The 20,685-nt window shown below is 40.6% G+C and overlaps 1 protein-coding gene across 1 annotated transcript; it reads right to left on the bottom strand.

Annotated features, from left to right (window-relative positions):
* Positions 1-1,277: 1,277 nt before the first annotated feature.
* RBP3 (retinol binding protein 3) lies at positions 1,278-18,994 on the bottom strand. The gene is made up of 4 exons (XM_027672250.1): positions 15,365-18,994; positions 7,715-7,905; positions 4,842-4,984; positions 1,278-2,969 (listed from the first exon to the last, which is right to left on the bottom strand). Exons 1-4 carry the CDS (start codon positions 18,407-18,409, stop codon positions 2,641-2,643), a joined length of 3,708 nt encoding a protein of 1,235 aa, XP_027528051.1. The 5' UTR covers positions 18,410-18,994; the 3' UTR covers positions 1,278-2,640.
* Between the last annotated feature and the right edge of the window lie 1,691 nt (positions 18,995-20,685).

The raw sequence follows: 20,685 nt of genomic DNA, 5'->3' as shown, positions 1-20,685 counted from the left end.
CACAGAGTTGTCAAGCTTAGCTGTGCAGGATGTTTTTCTGCAGTGGGTAGTGAATTTGCCAATAGGAAATGCCAGATTAGGATATTTGTTCACTTATCGATCGTTGATCCTCGAACTTCTTCCAATGAAGATGTGTTTCTCCATTGAAATGGCACTCAGATATGCCTTCAAAAAATACATATTTACTTGCTTTTTAGGGGGTAATTTTTCACTAATCAGTGCAGTCTGTGGGGTCCCTTTGGTCTACAGAGCACAGTTTGGAAATCACTGGACTAGGGCAACACAAAAAAAAAAAGGAAAAGCTGGCTGTCATTCTTTGGTTAAAATTCTATGAATGCTAAAAGGAGAAAGATGATACTGCTAGGTGGTCTGATACACCAGCTCCTTTCTTCCTGCCTTTAAAAGGAACATGATTAGGATTAAAATTCAGGAAGTTATTCTAGGTCGGATGGTAAGGAAATGGTGCTATAAACTGTTGAATGCCCTTGTCAGCTCTGGAACCAGATGAGAGAAAAGTGGCAGGTTCAGCATGTTTCCTGTTGTGTTGTGGAAGGGCACTTACCAAATTGCTTGTCCCTCCCTAAAAACCTTCTGTCTGACTTTCTCATTTAAGCCACAAACCATGGATTTTCCATACTAATTTTCACTTGTAGTTTTGTGATATTCAAATCTTTCAATACAGTGTAATTTTCTACACAATTACTGTCTGTAGTTTTGTGAGGTCTAAGTTCATTGAGATGGGAATAAGTATGACATAGCACTTTGCAAAGACAGGAAAAAATGGGTTTTTTACACACTGGCCTTTGTTAAGCCTGGCAGTTTCAATATTAATTAGCCAGTATATGACCTATGAAATAATAAATAATATTTTGTCAAGTAATAAAATTTCTCAAGGTTGCACATTAATCTTCCAGTGAAATCAATCACTTCAGTGAGCTACCGGCACTATTGATTTGAAATGAACTCACTAGCAAATGCATCTTCATTGTTTGTTTTCCCAACTGGATTCCAATTTCTAGGCATATTTATTATTCATAAGTACGTATCATATTACTACAGGAAGAAAGTTTTGCTATTTGTGCCCATATGGTATAACTTTTTGTCCTTGAATGGATGGCTAAAGTCTTTAAGTATTGGGTTTAATAATTAATATTGTTTGTACATGACAGCACAACTGATTGTTTTTAGGAAAACAAAGCAGTATATCTGGATCATTTAGACATTAAAGAGGCTTAAAAGACATTAGAAGAAACACATTAGTATTCTTTACTCATTGACTACTCCAGTTTTTTCCATATTAAGAATATTTAATATTCTTCATACATGTATCACTTTACACCAAGTTCTGTATGAGTTTTAATTCATTAAAATATTTTCCACAACACTGAGAAGTTCAACAACAAGCTAGTGCATAAAAATCAGAACATGAAAATGAGTCAAAAGAGTCCAGGTTAGTGATCACACTGAGTGTAGCTGGTAAGACAAATAAGTAGTAAAAAAAGATGGAAAGTCTACTTGGTTCTTAAAATTATTTTCCTGTAAAAACTGAAAGTCAGATGTTTAACTCAATTTATAAAAAAAATGGCAGGAACTTAAAAATGAGCAAGCGAACACCAATGTGTAACTACTATAGACTCTAATTGAATTTTGAGGGACCATTTCCCTGACTTAATTACCTTAGAGCTGGCATTCTGTAGAGATGAGAAATTTTGAGATCTAGATTAGAGTTACATGTACTACTAAAGAATTACAAAGAAGATGTTCAACTAAGAATTGTAAGAAAGACAAGGAATGTTGTGCATTGCTTAAGCTCATGTCAGTATCTCTGTTACTTGCCCTGGAATATGCCACTACTTAAAATGTAGGTTGTTAGCAGGGTGCAAAGAATATTTCTCATCTTTTTTTTTCAAATTTTTTTCCCCCTGTCTTTAGGGCAGGACACATAGCAACCTATTTTTAGGCCTAAGTAAAAACATATGATTCTTTTCCTTGAGACAGTTGATCTGAGCACTGAGTGAAAGAGTCAAGGTACTGCCTTTCCCTTGCTCATTCTCCCCTCCCTTTGACAGATACTAAGAGAGAAGCAGGCATGTACCTTTGAAATACCAGGAGTCTGGGCAACCCTGACAAACTGGGAATGGTTATTTTTGGTACATCTAAACGGAGAAGAGACTTGATTTAGCTCTTGCAGTTTGGAAAACAGTCTTCCAACTACTGTTAATTCTTAAAGACATATAAATAGGAAGGTACACAATTTCCAAAGGAGAAGAGGTGCCTTTTCTGTCTTTGAGGTTGTTCACATGCCATCAATAGTGACAGCTGGGATTTTTCTAAGGTACCAAAGAAAATCTGTGATTTTTAGCTAAATCTTCAAAACCAAACACACTGACCATTTATGTTTGGCTACAGGAGGGAAATCCAGAAATCCCAGTGAATTATCCAAGTATCTCAACCACGCACAGAAAGAGCTGGGTTCCACAGAACAGGGAAAAATGTCAGCATGTTGAAAAGGAGTCACTTTGAGCTACATACAATCACTGACCATAGGGATTGAAATGAAGTTCCCACTTCTTTCTAGGGTTTACGTTTGGGAAGATAGCTCTCTTTTCCTAAAAACCAGGGGCATGCTCCTCCACTGGACTATCTAGAGCTGTGTAGGTGAGCACTGAGCATCTCCTTTGCTTTGACGAGTGCTGTTTCAGCTGGTGTTTCTATGTGAGGAGGCACTCCTTTTCCTTCCCAAGAAGTGCTGTCTGCAGAGATGACTGATCTGGAGGTGGGAATGAAGATGTAGAAGTTGGTATTATCTACTTGGTATGTCTGTGGGGAATGGCAGTCACCACTGGTTTGTTCCCCAATAATGAGAGCTCTGCCCAGTCTCTTCATTATGTACACAAACTCTTCAGCAGCCCCGGCCGTCACAGCACTAGTGAGGATTATTAGCCCCTTCTGAGAGCCGTATCTCTCCCCTGTCAGATAGGACAAAAAACATCAGAAATGCATCCATTTTCAGAGATTTATTTGTATAAATAGAGCGAAGAGAAGCCAACACAGAGGCTTCATTCCCTATGTGCTATTAACAACTCAAGAAGTTTGGAAATTTACTTTGTAGGTATGATACTATTAAAACACTTTAAACACTAGCCCAGCCTCTATACTGTAAAAAAGGCTGTCTCCCTATGTGGTGCTCTTCTGCCATCAGTTTCTGGCTATGAGTTTCAGCAGCTGGGAGGCCAGCTCATAGTTTCTACTGATAGTAGTAACTATGATAGATACTACTGATAGTAGTAACTGATAGATACCACTCTTCTGTGGCTTTGACTTTTACAGGAGCTCTAGGTCCCATCAGAATAGTGGAATAGACCAGTGAGGAAAATGATGTTTTCCACTCTAACAGCAGGAATACTCAAAGCTCATCCAGAAGCATCTTCAGTTTCACTCTCACCCCTGCTCTAGGAACATGGCTGTCATAGAGCTCGGCCTGCAACTATGTATCCATTATTTTATGAAATGATAATTACAGTGGTTTCCCACAGTTTTTTTATAGTCTCTAAGTAGAAGCTGTTGCATGGCCTTTGTCCCAAACCCTTCAACAAATAGTCCTTTATTATTAGGATCTAAGCCAAGTTATCTCATTTTCTTACATAAACTAGCTGACAGGAACAGGAAGGTTTTTTCGCCTTATTTTCAATATATCTGAACATGCTAGATACTTTTTGAGAGTTTAGTTTCTTTGAAAAAGTGGCCGGTGTGTTGTAACTGGGAGCCAATAACTTGAAAACTACTCTAAACTGGTCTAAAAATATTCTATAAGTTACAGTATGAGATATAATTCTCATACTAAACTCTAAGAGAGGGGCCATAGCATGGTAATTAATTTTCACACCATCTTTGGTCTTTTCATTTCACTATAGACATAATAACCATTAGAAGACCCTTTTCACAGTAGATATATATAATACAAGACCAGATCCAGCTCCTTTGAAGTTAATGTGAGTCTGCCTCTTCTCTTTGATGGGAACTGGAATGTGTCCATAGAAATCAAATCCTTAGCACAGCCCACCTCTGACTGCCTGGGAAAATAGATGGACCTTGCAGAGTGTGACAGTTTAACCATTTCAGCATGCTCCAAGCCAGTAACTGCAGACACCATCATGACTTTTTGCTACTGTCTTATCTTAAAAGGGGAAAAGAATTAAAATCTATATTTGAGGCTTCTTAGCACTGCAGTTTATGGGCACTGCAGAGCCCTTTTTCTGCATGTTGCAACATTTTTCAGCTTCTATAAACAGTGAGGCAGGATGTGTGTGTGGTGTGTGTGACACATTGCCAAATGCTCCAAACTCACTCAAATGTGCAAAGTTTAGTATTTTTCTTTCTTGCATCCTCTGGACAAACTGGGATATTATGATGTTTTCATCTACTGAAATAGTAGATTACACAGGTAAGTAGTGAGGAGCTACATACAAAACTTTATGTGAGTATTGGAAGAGACATTACTACAGGTCTAGGCAACACAGGATTTATTTTTAATTTTGGCAACTTTTAAAAGCAACAAGTCACAACTGCTGTACACAGTATTTGGCTAAACTTCTGGGGACCAGTTTACAAACCTCTGTGCCTAAAGTACACCTTTCCTAGGAGTGATAAACTGTTATTTGCAGATGGCATTGAGGGACATGGCTGAACATTTTTTGTTTTTTACATTATCTACACAGCTTGAGCTAACTGTGGCAGGTGCTTTCACCAAATGAGTTTTGGTGTCTAATGGCTCACTTCAAAATACATGAGGATAGACATCTGAAATGAAAAGCTACTCTAAAAAGAAATAATCATTTTACCTTTGAGCTGTGGCTGAGTCCATATTTCCTTTACTGAGTCACTGGGTCTGTCATAAACTTTGTCCAAGAGAACTGGGTGTCCTTCATCAAAGAAATATGAGCATAGGATTGCTATGGGTGTAGTGGAGCCTCCAATATTGTACCTTTTCAAAAAATATTAGAGAAGCAATTGAAAATTTGTGGCAGGCAGTAAATCTCCTTTCAGGTATTGTTCCTTAACATCAGTACTGAAAGGGCTTATGGCTGCATTTTGATACATTTACATTCATTCTCCCCTATCAGCATTTGCACATTTATCAGATAAACAAAATCCTAAGAGACTTGGACTTCAAAAACAAACACAAAACTTAAAGGTCTATTTTTTTCTAAATTTAACCTAGGAAAAATCAGAAAGTAAGCAAAGACTCTTAATCTGCAGAGAAACATCAGATTCTTGCTATTCTACTCTGAATAACCTGTGCTGTTCCTGACATAAGCAGCAAGGACTAAATGTCTAAAACCTAATACATAAAAGTAGATCCCAATTAAAGCAATATATGTTTGTGGAACTGTTGTGTTCTTATTTTTTTGCTACACACAACGAGAAAACCTAGTGTTTTAGATCAGGCCATTTTTTTTGTGCCAAAGATTTTGTTAGCTGCTTCATTTAGCACAGTTGTATTTGAAAATTTTGGTTGCAGTTTAATTCCATACCAGTCTCTGAAGATTAAATGCATTGAAAAGTCTGTCCTTGGAGAACCTCTGCTATGAATACACACAATGGACTATCAAATTAGTTTTTGCCTGTTATTTTTCACTAATACTAGAGCACATACAGCACTAGAAATGTTTGAACTTTTCCCACTAATGGGAGGTGGATACCGTGCTTTCCTGTAGGTGATGTTAGGAGTGCCTAGCACAGACGTTCCAGCAAAAACCTGCTAGAAAATGAGTTTATTCAGTCCAGTCCATAGCTAAGATTTTTCACCACCAGGGAAGGAACAGACCATCCAGAAGGCCTCTGTTCCGAAGAGTGAAGCTGTCTTTATTCTGCAGCATTTGGGAGCTGTAAAGTGCTGTCCTGCCAGGAGGTCCTGCTGCTGCTGCACAGCCCATGAGACAGCTCAGCCCAGCAGAGTCCGGTTTCCCACAGCTGCTGGAGTTACTGGCAGGCAGAGCAACGCTGGAATGCCCTTCCTGGGACTCTCTTGCACACAGTGAAACTGCAGTAGCTTTAGTTAGTAACAATGCCTGAGCAGTTGCTAGAATTTTAGCTTAACTTTTGGGTGCAAGTACTCCTTCTTACAGACTTCTTGTGTGACAACAGGGAAGCTGTTCAGTTTATCAGTGTCTCTTGTCAAGGCTGCGAGGGTTAAAAATAGGAAGTTCGTGAGTGGCACAGCTGTTCCATGAAGAGGAACTATTAAGGTGAGAGACATTATTCATTATGGTTAATCCCATGCAAAATCAAAATTCTCAAAATATGAAGTTCACGAATGGCCCAGCTGTTCCAGGGAGGAAAACTCATAAAATGAGAAACATTATTCATTCCAGTTAATCCCATGCAAAATTTAAATCATCAGCCTTGCCTTAAAATAAGATTGGTTTAGGGAGAATTTCAAAAGGTATTTGGGATTCTCTTTTATTTGCCTTCAGAGACTGGATCTTTTGTGTGCACTCAAAGGACTGGAAATACATTAAATATAAAAAAAAAACCAAACAAACCAAGGCAACCCAAGAAAAGAGCTATAATGACACATTTTGGTACCTGAGACGATTTCATCTTTGCTGTTTTATTGCCCCCAGCCCTGAAATTTTTAGCACGGGAGAAAACTGGGGAAAGAAAGAGGAAATTCTGAGTCATGTCTCGAGTCTGTTGGAAGATGGTGGTGCCTTTGGTGAATTCAAATTCAGTCGTGGGGGTGTTATGTTTGTTGCTGCCTTGCCTCCTCTGTGCTCACATAGTGAGATCTCTCTCTCTGCTCTCATCATTGTGCTCATCTTTTCCTGCCTATTCTGTAAATCCCACAAGAGTATTAAGATTATCAAATATTAAGAGCCCCATGACAATGGACACAAGTGGTTCTGCCATTCAAATCAAGTTCTTACAAAGGCTTTCTTTTCTTTTGTTGATGTTTGTAGTATTTTGAGCTCACAGACATTATCTCTGGACTAAAAAAAAAAGGGCATTACTTACCTAAATATTGTATGGGAAACATATATTTTTGATATTAATCTCATTTGATAGCTGGCAACAAATGGATGCCGTCTTCTGGCTTGTAAGATTTGGAGCATTGTTTATACACTGGAGTGTCCAACAGAATCCTAAGATGAGAGCAGGCCTGTGATGCTGCAGCTTGGTGCAGCAGGGTCTAGGAGTGCTACAGCACCTCTAAGCCACCTTTGTGCTCTGTGTACAAGGGCCATTTTGTACAGAGCTGATTGCCCAGGATTACTTAGCACTGCAGATAAGGCAAACTAGATGTTGTAACACAGCCTTACACATGGTCTGCCTTTTTAACTGTTGAATTACTTGACCACTGCATGAAGTAAAAGATTTATTTAAGCCATATATATATATATAAAATGCAAGGCACATACACAGTTAGATTAGAAAGAAATTAGAGAAATGAAACACATGTGACATCCAGGATTGCATTCTGCAACCTATTTCCTGAGTTTGCCTATTTAGATCTAAACATCTCAAGTGATGGTACAATTTATCTTTAGATATACTTCCAGACTGTTATTGTTTTCCTTGGCTGTTTTCCTTTCTTATTTAATCCCAGCAATGTTAGCCTGTGAACAGGACAGTTAGCCATGTAAAGCTAATTCACTGTTACAAATAAAATGCTGTTTTGAAAGAGCTTTGGTTATTTGCCATTCAAAGTTACCTCATGTCTATGATTAATGCATCTGTGTGAACAATTTTCTTCCAAACATGCTCTATCAGTAGGTCGGACACCTGGGTTAGAAGTTCACTGTCTCCAAACATATCGAATCTCACATAGCCGATGTTGTTTTCAAATACATTTGTGTGGAATGAAACTTTAATCAGATCTTCAAATACTTCTGGAGAAGGGATCTGAAAGAGTTTGGAAAAACAAAACAAATCATTTGCTGGCACTGATAGCTTGGCACAAAATATAAAAAGAATGATGTGGGTCAAGTTTAATCCAGGTGGGACGTGTGAGGAATGTGACCAAGTTTGAAAAACATAATAAATTATATAATATTTTTTCATAATAAACATAGGTTAGCATTGGCTGATGCATTTTTGTGCACCAATAACATGCCCAGAATCTGGATCAGGCACCTAGATGCCAGGGCTCAGCGTATTTTTCAAAAATACAGGAATTTTCTTGGACTGGATAGGCTTAGAAGGCTACAAGAACAATCTTGCTAAGATTCAAAAGATTCAAATCAAACAAGCCTACAGCATAAGCCACTGTCCCAGGCCTGCCACCCAAGCCCACTTGACTTTATGAGTTCTTTCTAAACTCGTCAGCTGGGACTTTTATAATCTTGATTAGCCTCATTTAATAAACAGCTGCTGGCTGCAGATGAGGTTGGCCCCAGCCCCTCATAATGACCCAGTTCCTGTGACAGTGAGGAACCTGATGTGTTGGGCATGTGCTGGGATACTCGTGAAGTAGACCTGCTAAATCTCTTATATGGTGGCCATGTGCCTGGAGTCTCACGTGTTAGGCTGTGACTGATTTCATTTTGTTTAGCTTATGCTAAACAAAATGTCCGCTTTAAACAGCAGACATCTTTTTAGTAGCAATGTGTAGCCAAATAATAGTTATCCTAGTAACCCCTATATGCACTGAGACATAGCAATTCCTATTGCCAAACTTCTGTTTTGCACGCAGTCTCTGAAAACGCAGTAGTCTCCTTCAGCTTAAGGAGATGACTTTAGGATACATATGACTTATGCGACCTTCATTCAACCATTTTGCCTTTTCTCCTCAGGGTTGCCATTAAAATGATTTGATACCTTCTTTTAAATCCGTTGCCCTTTGCTATAGCTCAGCCCCAGACAATCCATACTTTTACACTCAAAAGAACAAGGAGTCAGAAGTGAGCCATGTGCTAAAAAGTGCTCTTCCAGCCTGTGATATGCCACAGAATGTGGAAGGCATTTGGGCTTTCTATGACTGTAGAGGAGTCAGGTAATCTCCTGCCCTACATATAGTGCTCTGGCCTGGAGTTGTGCTCCTGCCAAAAGCAGCTCTGCCACAGCAGAAGGAGGTTTTCCCAAGGTATGTGAATGCAGCTGTATTTGACACAGTGCAAGACTTTACCTAGGAGGAAATTACCTACCATATTACACTTCATCACTCAGCCCCTTCTATATGCCAGAATTTCCAAAATATCAATCATTAATTTAAAAGCTCTATTGGCTCGTAGTTTTTGATCTGATGGTAAGAGCAAACTCTTTTCTGTACTCTTCTTTCTCACTGTACTTTGTGAAAATAACCATTGCATCTGGACTGTAAACATATTAGTCCAGCACTACTGAGTTTGTCATTTCCAATCCACTTCCCAGTGACAGCAATGCTACGTGATCTGCCCACTGTACTTTGATTAACAAATCACAGTTTTGAAAAATATATCCAGCATGCATTGATTGTTCTGACAGAGCTTCTATCTAGTTCAGAGATACTGGTGCCCCCAGGAGGAAAAAAATCATCACTCATTGGTAGCATCTACAAATAAAATTGATGTGTTACTCTCAGCACTTCCTAATGATATTTTAACTGAACCTACAGTTGTCTTATCTCTGTCTCCAATGACTGCTAGATGCATACCCATAAACATGTTGATTAAGAACAACCTCTCTATCTGGTAAACTTTTTCTCTACTTGTTCTTTTATTGAGATGTGTCACATCTTTGTTCACTGAGAACTTCAGCACTGCTAACTCTTGAAAATTCATTACAGATTTCAAGGTGGGCAGGTTGTTCTTAAAGCCTCAGGTCTCATGGGGTTAAATGAATGTGCAAGGATCTAAATGAAAGGTCTTCATCTTCATGGCTGCAGGAAAATGTATGAAAATATATCTATTCTAAAGGCTATAAGACTGGAAAGCACTTAGAATGTAATTTTGGGGTGCCAGGGAAAGCCTCTAAATTTTTTAGCAAAAGAGGTGAGGAGGCTGGAATTACCATTAGAGAGTAATTGTCCTGGAAAACTGCAGGTTCATGACACTGGTACATGGCCCATGTGCTGCTGGTACCTAAGGAGGTAAGTCTAGCTTACCACAGGAGCAACCACATGCTCTCCTTTGGAATGCAGGGCTCTGTTTGTCCTTGATTAACAAGGACAAGCTGGGACAGGATGCAGCTGAAAGTAAGATCCTGCTGCTCAGTCAGACAGTGTTTACATACAAATGACTTGATGTTAAATATAAACCCTCAGGTGCACACTGTAAGCAATGTAGCTAAACTAAAGGACCTCCAAGCTAACTCCCCTTTAACCCAAGGAAAAATGTTTTTTCATTAACTATATAGGTTCTCTAGTCCTATTCTGCAGACTCCCTTCCACAGGTGAGAGGCTTTACTGGAATACATGATGTGACAAAAAATAGGATCCAGAATGCTGCCCTTGGACTTGTGCATGGAGTTTCATCCCTAGTTCTGTGACTGACATGTATCCCAACAGTTGGCAAACTACTTTTCCAACTATGCCTCTCTTTCCCCTTTTCTATTTAGATGGAAACTGTACTTTCATAGCTATTTTTGCACTGACAATTGTAAGGTAACTGATTTCCATTAAGGTTGCTAGTGCTGTCAACTGCTAGATGTTTAAATATTATCAGCCAACACCCTTGTGCCATTGCTAATACTGAGATTAGTTTAAAAACCATGAGATCGTGGGGGCTGAGTGGCAGGGTTGTGCCTTTCTTAGGATATCATTTGGATTCCTTGTGTACCCTCACAGGCTGGAATGGAACCATCCCTCCTAGTAGGGTCCCCAGCTCAAGGACTGAGCAAGATGAGCTATATCCCTGACAGCTGATTCTCAATTGCTCTTAAAAACACCCCTAACTGGGTGATTTCCAGGCAATCCAGTCTAGTACGTCACTAGCCTTACTATTACAAAGATGTTTTTAAGATCTGGTGTAAACAGTCTAAGTTCACTACTTTGTACAGTTTAAATTCAATACTTCTTGGCCTATTTACTATGGGCAAGGGAACAGATTATTCTGTTCATATTTAAAACAGCCTCTTACGTATCTGAAGACTGTTTTCATGTCTCCTCTCAATTTTCTTCTCTGTGGAATAAACAACTCAAATATTTTAAACTTGCTCAAGATTGATTTTATTCAGTCTTCTCTTTATCCCTGTTCCTCTTTTCCGGTATCTCCCTATTTGAGCCACATCTTTCCAGAAAACCATTGCCCAAGACTGTGCTTATTACACTCTAGATGAATTTTCTCTAGACCTAAATGTAGCAGAAGACTTCATGTCTTACTGAATATATTCTTCCTTTTTCATTCTAGTTTGATGATCATTATTATTTACTACAACAACTTGACTCTCTTGACTTGTGCTCAGTTTATGAACTCTGAAGATCCATATACATTTTTGCAGGACTCCCCCTAAACAAGCTGTTTTCCTCCCAGAATTGTGCAGTCAATTACTATAACCCTAGAACTGTGTAATAACCCTATAAGTGTTCATATTTAACCTCATTCTTCTTTTCAGAGATCATTTCTCCATTTTTCCCCAGAACTGTAGCTTTGAATTCTAATCCTGCCCTCCACTGCACCAAGACAGCCAGGATGAGTGGGTTATTGCAAGCAAAAACTATATCCTCTGGAATGGTGCTCTGCAAAAGGATTAAAAGGAGTTATTTAAGGCTATCAGTCCCCCTTGAGGGAGTGCAGGGCAGAGTGAGAAGCTGCACTTTCAGCCCACAAAGGGTAGCACTGCACAGCAGTGTGTAAGCCTGTTCTGACAATACACGGCTTGTAACACACTCATTGCAAGCGAGTGAGCAGTTATTTTCCTGTCAATGCCCTGAAAGATTACATTTGAAAGCAAAATTTTAAAACACAATTCACGGTTAAATATTGATTTTCATGCAAAATCCATTGAAAATCCTTAAAGCGAATGGCCAAATCTACTGTAATGTTAATGGCAATGGACAAAAGTGAGCACAAATGGATCTCTGTGGTGGGATTGTAACTGCAACCGTAGCTGCATTGACACTGAATATTGGGATCAGAAGATGAAAGGTACCAGGAAAAGAACAAAGTGAATGACAAAGTGTCATATGCTTTTCTGCACCAAATACAAAAAGCAAGCAAGAATTGCAAAAGGTGAAGAGTCAATGAGAATTAGCCTTAGACACTTTTCTGGCTTGCATAAACTTGCATAGTTCCACTGACTTTACTGTGGTTATGTTGATATAAATCAGCATCATATGGGCCCACAACATTTTTTTTCCCACCTATCAGCAATAGATGTAGCAATATAATTATCTATCTTGACACTTTGAGGCTGAGGATTTTGATTTCACTCATTAATGAAGAGACATAAGCAAACTTCACTCCTTTCTGGTGAAACATCTGCAATTATTGCTTCCTTCAGCAATTACAATACTCTGCTATAGATACATATTATTTATCTGGGAAAAAGAGGGCTTCAAATGCAGCAATGATTTATCTTTATAAAGAACTCCTTTTTTGCCTTTACTCTGATCATAATTTTCAGCTGCTTATCTAAAACATCAATATGAAAATTCTATTAGATGTAAACACTGCATTAAAAGTATTTGAGCATTATGAAGGGGCCAAAAGTCACTCAGGGAGACTTGTCACTTAAAACTGACAGAACACATTTGCCAAAATCAGGCAGAAGTTATTCCACAGATAGACAGTCAAGAACACAAATGTTTCAGTATGGAAAGGAAGGTATGACTGGAGGGGGGAGAGAGAGACAAACAGGAGAATAAGAAGTAGGATAAGAATTGAACTGCATGTCAGCAAGTTTACAGAGCTCTGTCTTAAAAGCAAAATGTTATTTTCTTAACCACAAACACTATATACAAAATTTGCTTCTAGGAAACCTGACTTTGGAAATTGGCATTTATGCAGCTGACAACTCTGGCTAACATTGACCTTGCTGCTGCATAGAGGAGACATATTCACTACCCTGTATCATGCTTCAGCAGCTGTTCTAGTGCAGCAGATGCAAAGGTCTACACGCATTTCACTTGTCTGTCTCCTATGTCCCAACCCATCCTTCCTGCAGTTATTCATCATCACTTTCAGTTAATTGTGTTGGATCTGCTTCACTGTCAAGGTCATTAACAGTAACATCCCACTGTCAAGGAGAGGGTGGCTTGGAAGATAGGTAGCACAAGAGAGAAACTGACTCTTAGGTTTTTGAGGAATCAATTTGATACAGATTAAGAAAGCCACTATGTGGGTGCATAGGACTGCCAAATTTTTGTTTTTTTTAAATTAAAAAATTTAATTAGTGCCATCGTGTAAACTTCACGGTATTCTAAAGGCATTTGCTCTCTGAGGTATCTCTGAGCATTTCAGCTCCACAGAAAGCATCCATCTTAGGTCTACAAAGCAAAACAGGAGATTAAGGTACTCCTGCTGTACAAGGCTCTTTCTTTTACCTCCATCTCAAGGAAAATCCTTTGCTTCAATGACTTTAATGTCTTTGGTCACATCTTAACACTGCTCTCTTATCTCTCTGCCTCTCAATTTCCTCCAGCACTATGAGGGAATACTTATGCCTCTGGAAACTATAAGAGAAATATGATTTTATACATTATTTTGGCTCTTTATATATTATTTTGGCTTGAAGAAATATCACATTTGTCCTGATTTTCATCCACACTGATGTGATTTCCTTTTTATGGATGTATCCCTCTTCCAATAATTTTTCTTGACAAAGAACAATGGTAAAGAAAGGCATTAAATTGTATAATGGCATTTCTTCACTAGCTCTATCAGGATGAGAATTTCACATCATGTGATAAATAATATATTTATCCTCTACATCCTGTTCTCAACGTTCAAGGTCTGAATAAAGTAAGTAAGATCTGAACAAGTAAAAACAGCCAACAATATTCATTAACAGCCTTCACTGTGAAAACAGTGACTAATTTGAAAGATGAGCCAATGTTGTGGAATGGGAAGAAATTATGATGTATCACTACTGATGCATCGATAATAATTTAGCAGGGAGTTCTGTCAAAAACTTTGAAGCATCTTTAGAGTGAAGTTTTCTACACCCAACCAAGTTAGGAGGGAAAGAGAACGATGGAATGGAAAAATCCTTTAATTAATTATTTCCATTTAAGTTTAGAGGCAAGAATGGGGCCAGCATCTCTTGGGTAACAAACCTGAAAAGAGTGCCCTCCCCTCTCAATGCTTAGACTTTGTCCTTGACCTTAGTGTTTGTGATAATACCACAAAGGTCATGGCCGCTTTAAATCACACATGCCAAAAACTTCAGAGGGTAGACGTCCACAGATTTTCTCCCCCAGGAAACACTGAATAGTTACCTAACACTTGGTCTACTCTGGTTCATTGCAAAGGCAAATGCACTCTCTTCAAAAAGTAATTTTATGAGTCCCTGGAGAACATACATTTCTGGTAGCAATTCTAGCACAGTAGCCAGAAAGGAGCTAACTCCATCCAAGAAAGGGATCAGGTTATCCTAACCCTCTATTTAATTTGAAGATGGAATTTTAACAAGTGCTCCTGGGAGCTCCCTTCAGCACAACAATGAACAAGAAAGATTGCCAAGGCAGACCAATGTATAAACACTCAGGCTCAGAACAAAGCATGGACTGTTACGCAAACCGCGCAGCAAGGGCAAAAGTAGATTATTAAAAATCAATTTTTCTCTGGGGTCACCTAACTTCCACCCAGATACTTCTTCCAAAGTATTTCTAGGTCACTGGAAAACTGTCTGTCACTGAGCATGAGATAAAATCAGAACAACTTTCCACTGTCACTACCAAAGAAGTTGCTAATTATTCTGGTGTAGCTTGATGTCAGCTACTACAGTTTTATACAGAAAAATCCATCAGAGAGTATGTGGCTACATGTTTAGTCTGTGTATGCATTTACTCTGGTCCAACCAAATTCTCCTTAAATTACAACCTGGGTTTGTAACTGGTGGGTTTCTGCATTCATTTATTACAGCCTGAAAAGCGGTGGCACTGAAAGAGCAGGGATCACAGAGACAGTGAGATATCTTCCCTCTTACCGTGAAACCCTGTATATTTGCTTGTGGCAGACAGCAATTGAAAGAGATTCACAGCCTGAAGGTTGTTCCCAAAATGCATGCATCCAGAACTATCATCTACTACCACAAGTTACTACCCTGACTTGCCTTAGTGTCAGAGACAGCTCAGCATATGAAACCTACTCAGCCATTGGCTTCTCCTCTGGGTACAGGTAAATCCTGGTGGGTTTATGATATGGGATAGAAACAAGACAGAGTATCTGTCTCAGTGCTCCCATTCTAGGTGGCATCACTATACTTGGGTACAAGAAAACTGTACCTGTTTTGGCATGATTCCAGGGATGCTGTCCTTGGCATGTTCAGGGATGTAAAGTAATTTCAGGTGTTCATCATCAGAAAGAGCTTGTAAGATGGTAGTCACCTTCCTGGCCAGCTCTTCTTCTGTATTAATCCTTTTATAATTGTGTTTGTTGATGTTCTTGGTGAGGTTGGATGCTATAACAGTCCCAATGTCCAGAAAGGCATAATTATCTGCCACAAGCTTGCCTACAGTTTGCAGTGTCTGTGGCACCTGGGCACGGAGGTTGGCAATGTGCTGAGCTACAGCCATGGCTTCACTGGCCTGGATGGTGATGTGTGGCTCCACCCCAGAGACACTCCATACTTTACCAGTGACTGGGCTGAGCACCACTTGGCTGGGAATAGAGGCATACAGGGAACTGTTACCAACACGATAAATGCCCACTGAGAGAGATCCACCGACTGTGGGCTCACCAATAACTGTAGCCCGGTGTAGGTCCTTCATAGAGCGAGTGAAAGCTTCAGCTGCTGAGCCACTCATATGGCTTGTTAGGATGTAGATGTCCTTGAGGGAGCCATATCTCTTGCCACTGAGTTGGGGGAGAGTCCACACCTCTGTGCTGCGGGAGGTGCTGCGATCAAAGATAGTGTAGAGGTGTTGCCGAGGCTCAGGCTCAAAGAAGTAGGAGCAAAGTATTGGGATAGCAGTGGAGTAGCCACCTGTGTTGTACCTCATGTCAATAATCATGGCATCTGTGTCCACTAACTTGTTCCATACCATCTGCAACAGCTGGGGCCCAATGGCCTTCACTGTTTCTGCCTCAGCCATCATATCAAAGCGAAGGTAACCCAGGTTTCCCGGCAATACCTCAATTTTGAAGAGTGCGTCAATGATGTAGCTCAGCTCTTCAGGACTGGGAATCACATTGGGAAGCTGTTCTTCTGGTGTTGGTTCCACATGGCTGTGGAAGACGTGAAGCCGATGGTCCCCAGAGGCCTCCTGTAAGTCGCTGGTAAGCTGGGAAGCCAAAGTCTCGGGGTCTATCGCTGATCGATAACCTCCTTGGGCCCGTTTGGCATTGAGCATAGCACTGGCCTTACCAGCCACTTCTGGGATGGCATAGTGAGCCTCTAGGAGCTGCCCGGTACCCTCCAAAAGTACTCCCATGGTCTTGTGGAAGGCTAGCACTTCTCCAGCCTTCTCCAGTGCATCCTCAGCCAACACTATGGCATCAGGAACAACTCCTCCACCCATCCAGCTTTCCCCATGGTTGTCAATGAAGGTGATAACAGGAACTGTGATAGTTAGTCCACGAGTTATTCCCAGCTCAGGCTGCAGCAGAGGGAAGGTACGGGTGTGCAAGAGGCTTCCTGCTGTAATCTCACCAATCAGTGTGGCACGGCCCAGGGACTGCATGAGGTAAGCAAACTCCTCAGCAGCTGTGGCAGTGTGGTGGCTGGTGAGCAGGTAGATACCACGTTGAGCTCCATAGGATTGACCCAGCAGTTCTGCCTGGCTGTTGTGCTCCTGTGTGTGGTTGGTGCACCTGTGATAGGTTGTGAAGAGATGGACAGGACCAGCAGCAGGGTCTTGGAAATAGGAAAGTAGCACAGGCACAGCAGAGGAGGATGGGCCTCCAGGGTTGTAACGTAGGTCTATGATCAAGTTCTCTGTTTTTTGAAGGGGCTCCCACACTTTGTGGACAATGTAAGGTCCCAGCTTAGCAAGCACAGAGGCATCTGCAAACTCATCAAAGCGCATGTAGCCAACATTGCCTGGCAACACCGACACCTTGAAGACAGTATCCACCAAGACATGCAGCAGTTGCTCATTGTCAGGTAAGTTGGCTGCCATTGCAATTGGCTGCTCAGCTGGGGGAGCGGCAGTTTCACCTGGCATCATGACTCGGACCAACAGGCGGGGATCTTCAGATAAGGTCTGCAACTCATTGTTGAGTTTGGTGGCCAGGTCCTCTGATGACTGCACAGAAGAGAAGTCAGAGGTGATGAGGTGCCGCACCAGCGGTGGCACTCGCTCCACTAAGCTGTAATAGTCCTTTAAAATGTTTGTGAGGTGGCTTAGGGTGCCAGGCACTGCTCTGCGCACTGCCAGGATGTCCAAGGATTTCTGCAAGGCTTGCTCTGCCTCAGTAGCCACACATGGTATCACCCCACTCACCTCCCAGCTCTGTCCACCCCCACTCAAAGGGCTCACAGATCGTGACACAGGAACCATCATATAGAAATTGGAGGGGCCAATACGCAGCTTCTGGATGTCCAGTGAGCCCCCAGCTGTCTTCTCTCCAACAGTGATAGCCCTGTTCATGTGCTTGAGGATGTAAGCCACATCTTCAGCCACTCCTGTGGTGTGGCGGCTGATCAAAACAATGACATCCTTGTCTTTGCCGTACCTCTCTCCCAACACCTTTGGCAGTGTCCATATCTCTGTGGTGGTGTTGGAGGGCCGATTGTATACAGTCTCAACATGCAGCACCCTGTCTTCATGCAAGTATGAGATGATGAAGGGGAGGCCAGAAATCTGTCCCCCAGTGCTGTGACGAAGATCTATCACCAGGGCAGAGGTGTCTATCAGTGTCTTCCACACCTTGTCCACCAGGTAAGGTCCAACTTTCTGCACAACTTCCTGTCCTATGATATAATCAATCCTCAGGTAGCCAACATTGCCATCCAGCTTGTCGTACATGACCACATGCTCAATAAGATTCAGAAGTTGTTCACGAGTAGGGGAAACCTCAGCTTCTTGTTTGGGAGCTGCATGTGGTAATGGTTCATAGGAAATCACCAGTCTTGGGTCATTCAGAGCACCCTGCACTCCAGCTGTCAAGACACTGGCCAGCAATTTTGGATCTGAGATGTCCAGGATCTCCCCGCTTTTGATTGCTTGTTCAATGGCTTCTTGCATTCCCACTAGGTTTTCAGGATAGCAGTAATTGTCCAGAAGGACTTTAGCCATGTCCAGCACTAGAGTTGGCTGAAAGATTTCCTCAGCAGGTATGCTGCACATGATCAGTGCTGAAAACAGCAAGAAATGTGTCCTGATCATTTTGTCTTTGTATGGAATAGAAAAGAAGTCAGAAGCTCTTATTGATCAAGATGAACATAGCTCTGCAATGACTCTCGGTGAATCACACTGAAACCCTTGTGTTGAATCCAGGTGCACTGAACAGATCTTTTATCTGCATTAAACCTTTAATCTCATTAAAACGGAGTACATCATCCAAAGTGCACCAATAGACAGAGTTCAGCTCCTTACTACTTCACAGACCTCTTATGAAACAGTAATAAACTTCAATCATTAAGGAACATCTTTCTAGCAGTTAATTGTTTCCAAAAGGTAATGCATTGCCTGTTATAAACTGGTCCTGGCCTATCCTGCAAGTGAATTGCTTAAATGCAAAACTGATTTTAACCACAGTTAGAACAGCAATCATCCTGCCTTTTACCTTTATTTACGAAAAGCTTACATCAAGAAATTTTTCAGTGACTTAGTTGTATCAATATTTAATATTTTTTCCAAAATTGTTGATAATACATTGTCTTTGGTATTTTGCAGCCTGAGATGCAAAGGACTATTCTTACATTCTCTGACTGAGGGCTCCAAACAAGGAACTCCAGACATTTAGCACAGCTTATAAAATCCAAGGTAATGACAGCCTGTTAATTTCTGTGCTGAGAATTGCCAACATTTTAAACAGGACTTTGAAACACATTTGCCTCAACATAATACAGCTAAATCTGAGGTGACTTTAATCTTCACAATTTGCACTCAATTAGGATTTACTTGTAATGCTGTTGGGTAACATATGGTCATGTCTGATGACAGCTCCCAGCCAATAGACTTTAGGCTCAACATACCAAAATAGAATGTGGGGGGGTTGTTTTCTTCTGCTCACAATGTATTTGAGACCCTATTGTATTAAGAGTTTGAAAGAGGATCAGAATATGGGGGATGCAGCTGCAGGCTGTACTCATTTTGAACTCCAGCATGACATGCCAAAGACATGCAAGAACAGATTCCTGGCTTTAAGTCTGAAATGAGTTGCAACCCCAGCCATTCTGTTTGCTGGAGGTAGTGACAATAATAGGCTCGGGAATCAGGGAAAAGCACATTTTTGTACTGCTGTCAAAATGTTGTTACATATGGAGGGAAGAGTCTAAAGATGGTCTAACCCTGGCTAGGTGCACTCTATTGCTGTCACATGTGTCTTGAATGAAGCCTGACACTCATGAACAAAGTTTAGCACAATCCTCTTTCTGGGTCATTCAGCTGTAATAATAAGGGAGTTCTGTGAAGTTTCCTTTTTTAATGTGTCTATATAGGAATAGTCTCATGTTTACATGCAGGTACTATTTCATCCCATGGTTGATTTGAATCTGTGTACATGTAAATGTACAAATGTAAATCCATCAAAGGGAGCAATTAAATTGTTCTAAGAGTCCATTAGAGAAAGGACTGCTCTATGGCAAACAATATAAAACTTGATGTTGCAATCCCAGTTATCTCTGTCAACCAGTCTGTGATATCATCTGTAAAAATCTCTATTTTAAAAAATCTTGCCACTTCCCTTGTCAAAGGAGAGGCCTAGGATATAGTTTAAACTGTTGCTGATAATGTATAAATAAGTCATTAAGCTCCAAGTATGCCACAGCAACATTCCCTGTGCCTCACTGGTAAAGAAGCAGTGAGATTCATGTCTGTTGTATCCTCTTAATTTCAGAGGGTATCTGTATTGTACAATGTGTGACATCCATTACAGTCTGAATTCCAGGGCGTTATCACCAGTTTTAATTACTCTTCTTGCTTTCTTCAGGCAAAGAATAATCCAGCACTACAGGGTAAAGGTAGCTGGACAAAACTCTCCAGCATAACCACATTGTGTCCAGAAACTGCGTTTTGGGCTACAGATTTATTGCCAAAGCTGCATTAACTACTGTGTGGCTGATAAGTGGACAGGACCCTGGGCAAATCGATTTTTACTGCTTTTGTAACCCATGGCTCCTCTGTTTGTCTAGCTTGGGAAGTTTTTGGGGCAAGGGGTCTCTTTTGCTATGTTAATGTCTACCACATACCCTACCTTTACTTCCAACCTCTGAATGTGTCTCTAAATGCTATTACCACAGGAATAATGGCACACACTGTAGTGTACATTAAGACAATCAATTAAATAAAAAAGATCTTGTATTTAATAAATGCACAACTGAATTCTTAAGCACCTGGTACTCTGCACTCTGACCAAAGCAGAAGAAAATAAAACAAAACCATTTTGAAGTAAATAAATTATGAGCTGTGATTGTGTAACTAATGCATATCAGCAAGAG

Source organism: Neopelma chrysocephalum, unplaced genomic scaffold (genome assembly GCF_003984885.1).
Source record: "Neopelma chrysocephalum unplaced genomic scaffold, ASM398488v2 Primary Assembly neopelma1_97390, whole genome shotgun sequence".
Lineage (NCBI taxonomy): Eukaryota > Metazoa > Chordata > Aves > Passeriformes > Pipridae > Neopelma > Neopelma chrysocephalum.
Note: the sequence above shows the minus strand (reverse complement) of the source record. Positions and strands in the feature narration are given on the sequence as shown.

Coding starts and splice junctions, on each gene's coding strand:
- RBP3 (XM_027672250.1), bottom strand. CDS start 18,409: ATGATCAGGACACATTTCTTGCTGTTTTCAGCACTGATCATGTGCAGC. Junction 4,985..7,714: donor GCATTAATCATAGACATGAG/GTAACTTTGAAT, acceptor TTTTTTGAAAAG/GTACAATATTGGAGGCTCCA. Junction 2,970..4,841: donor GACTCAGCCACAGCTCAAAG/GTAAAATGATTA, acceptor CCTATCTGACAG/GGGAGAGATACGGCTCTCAG.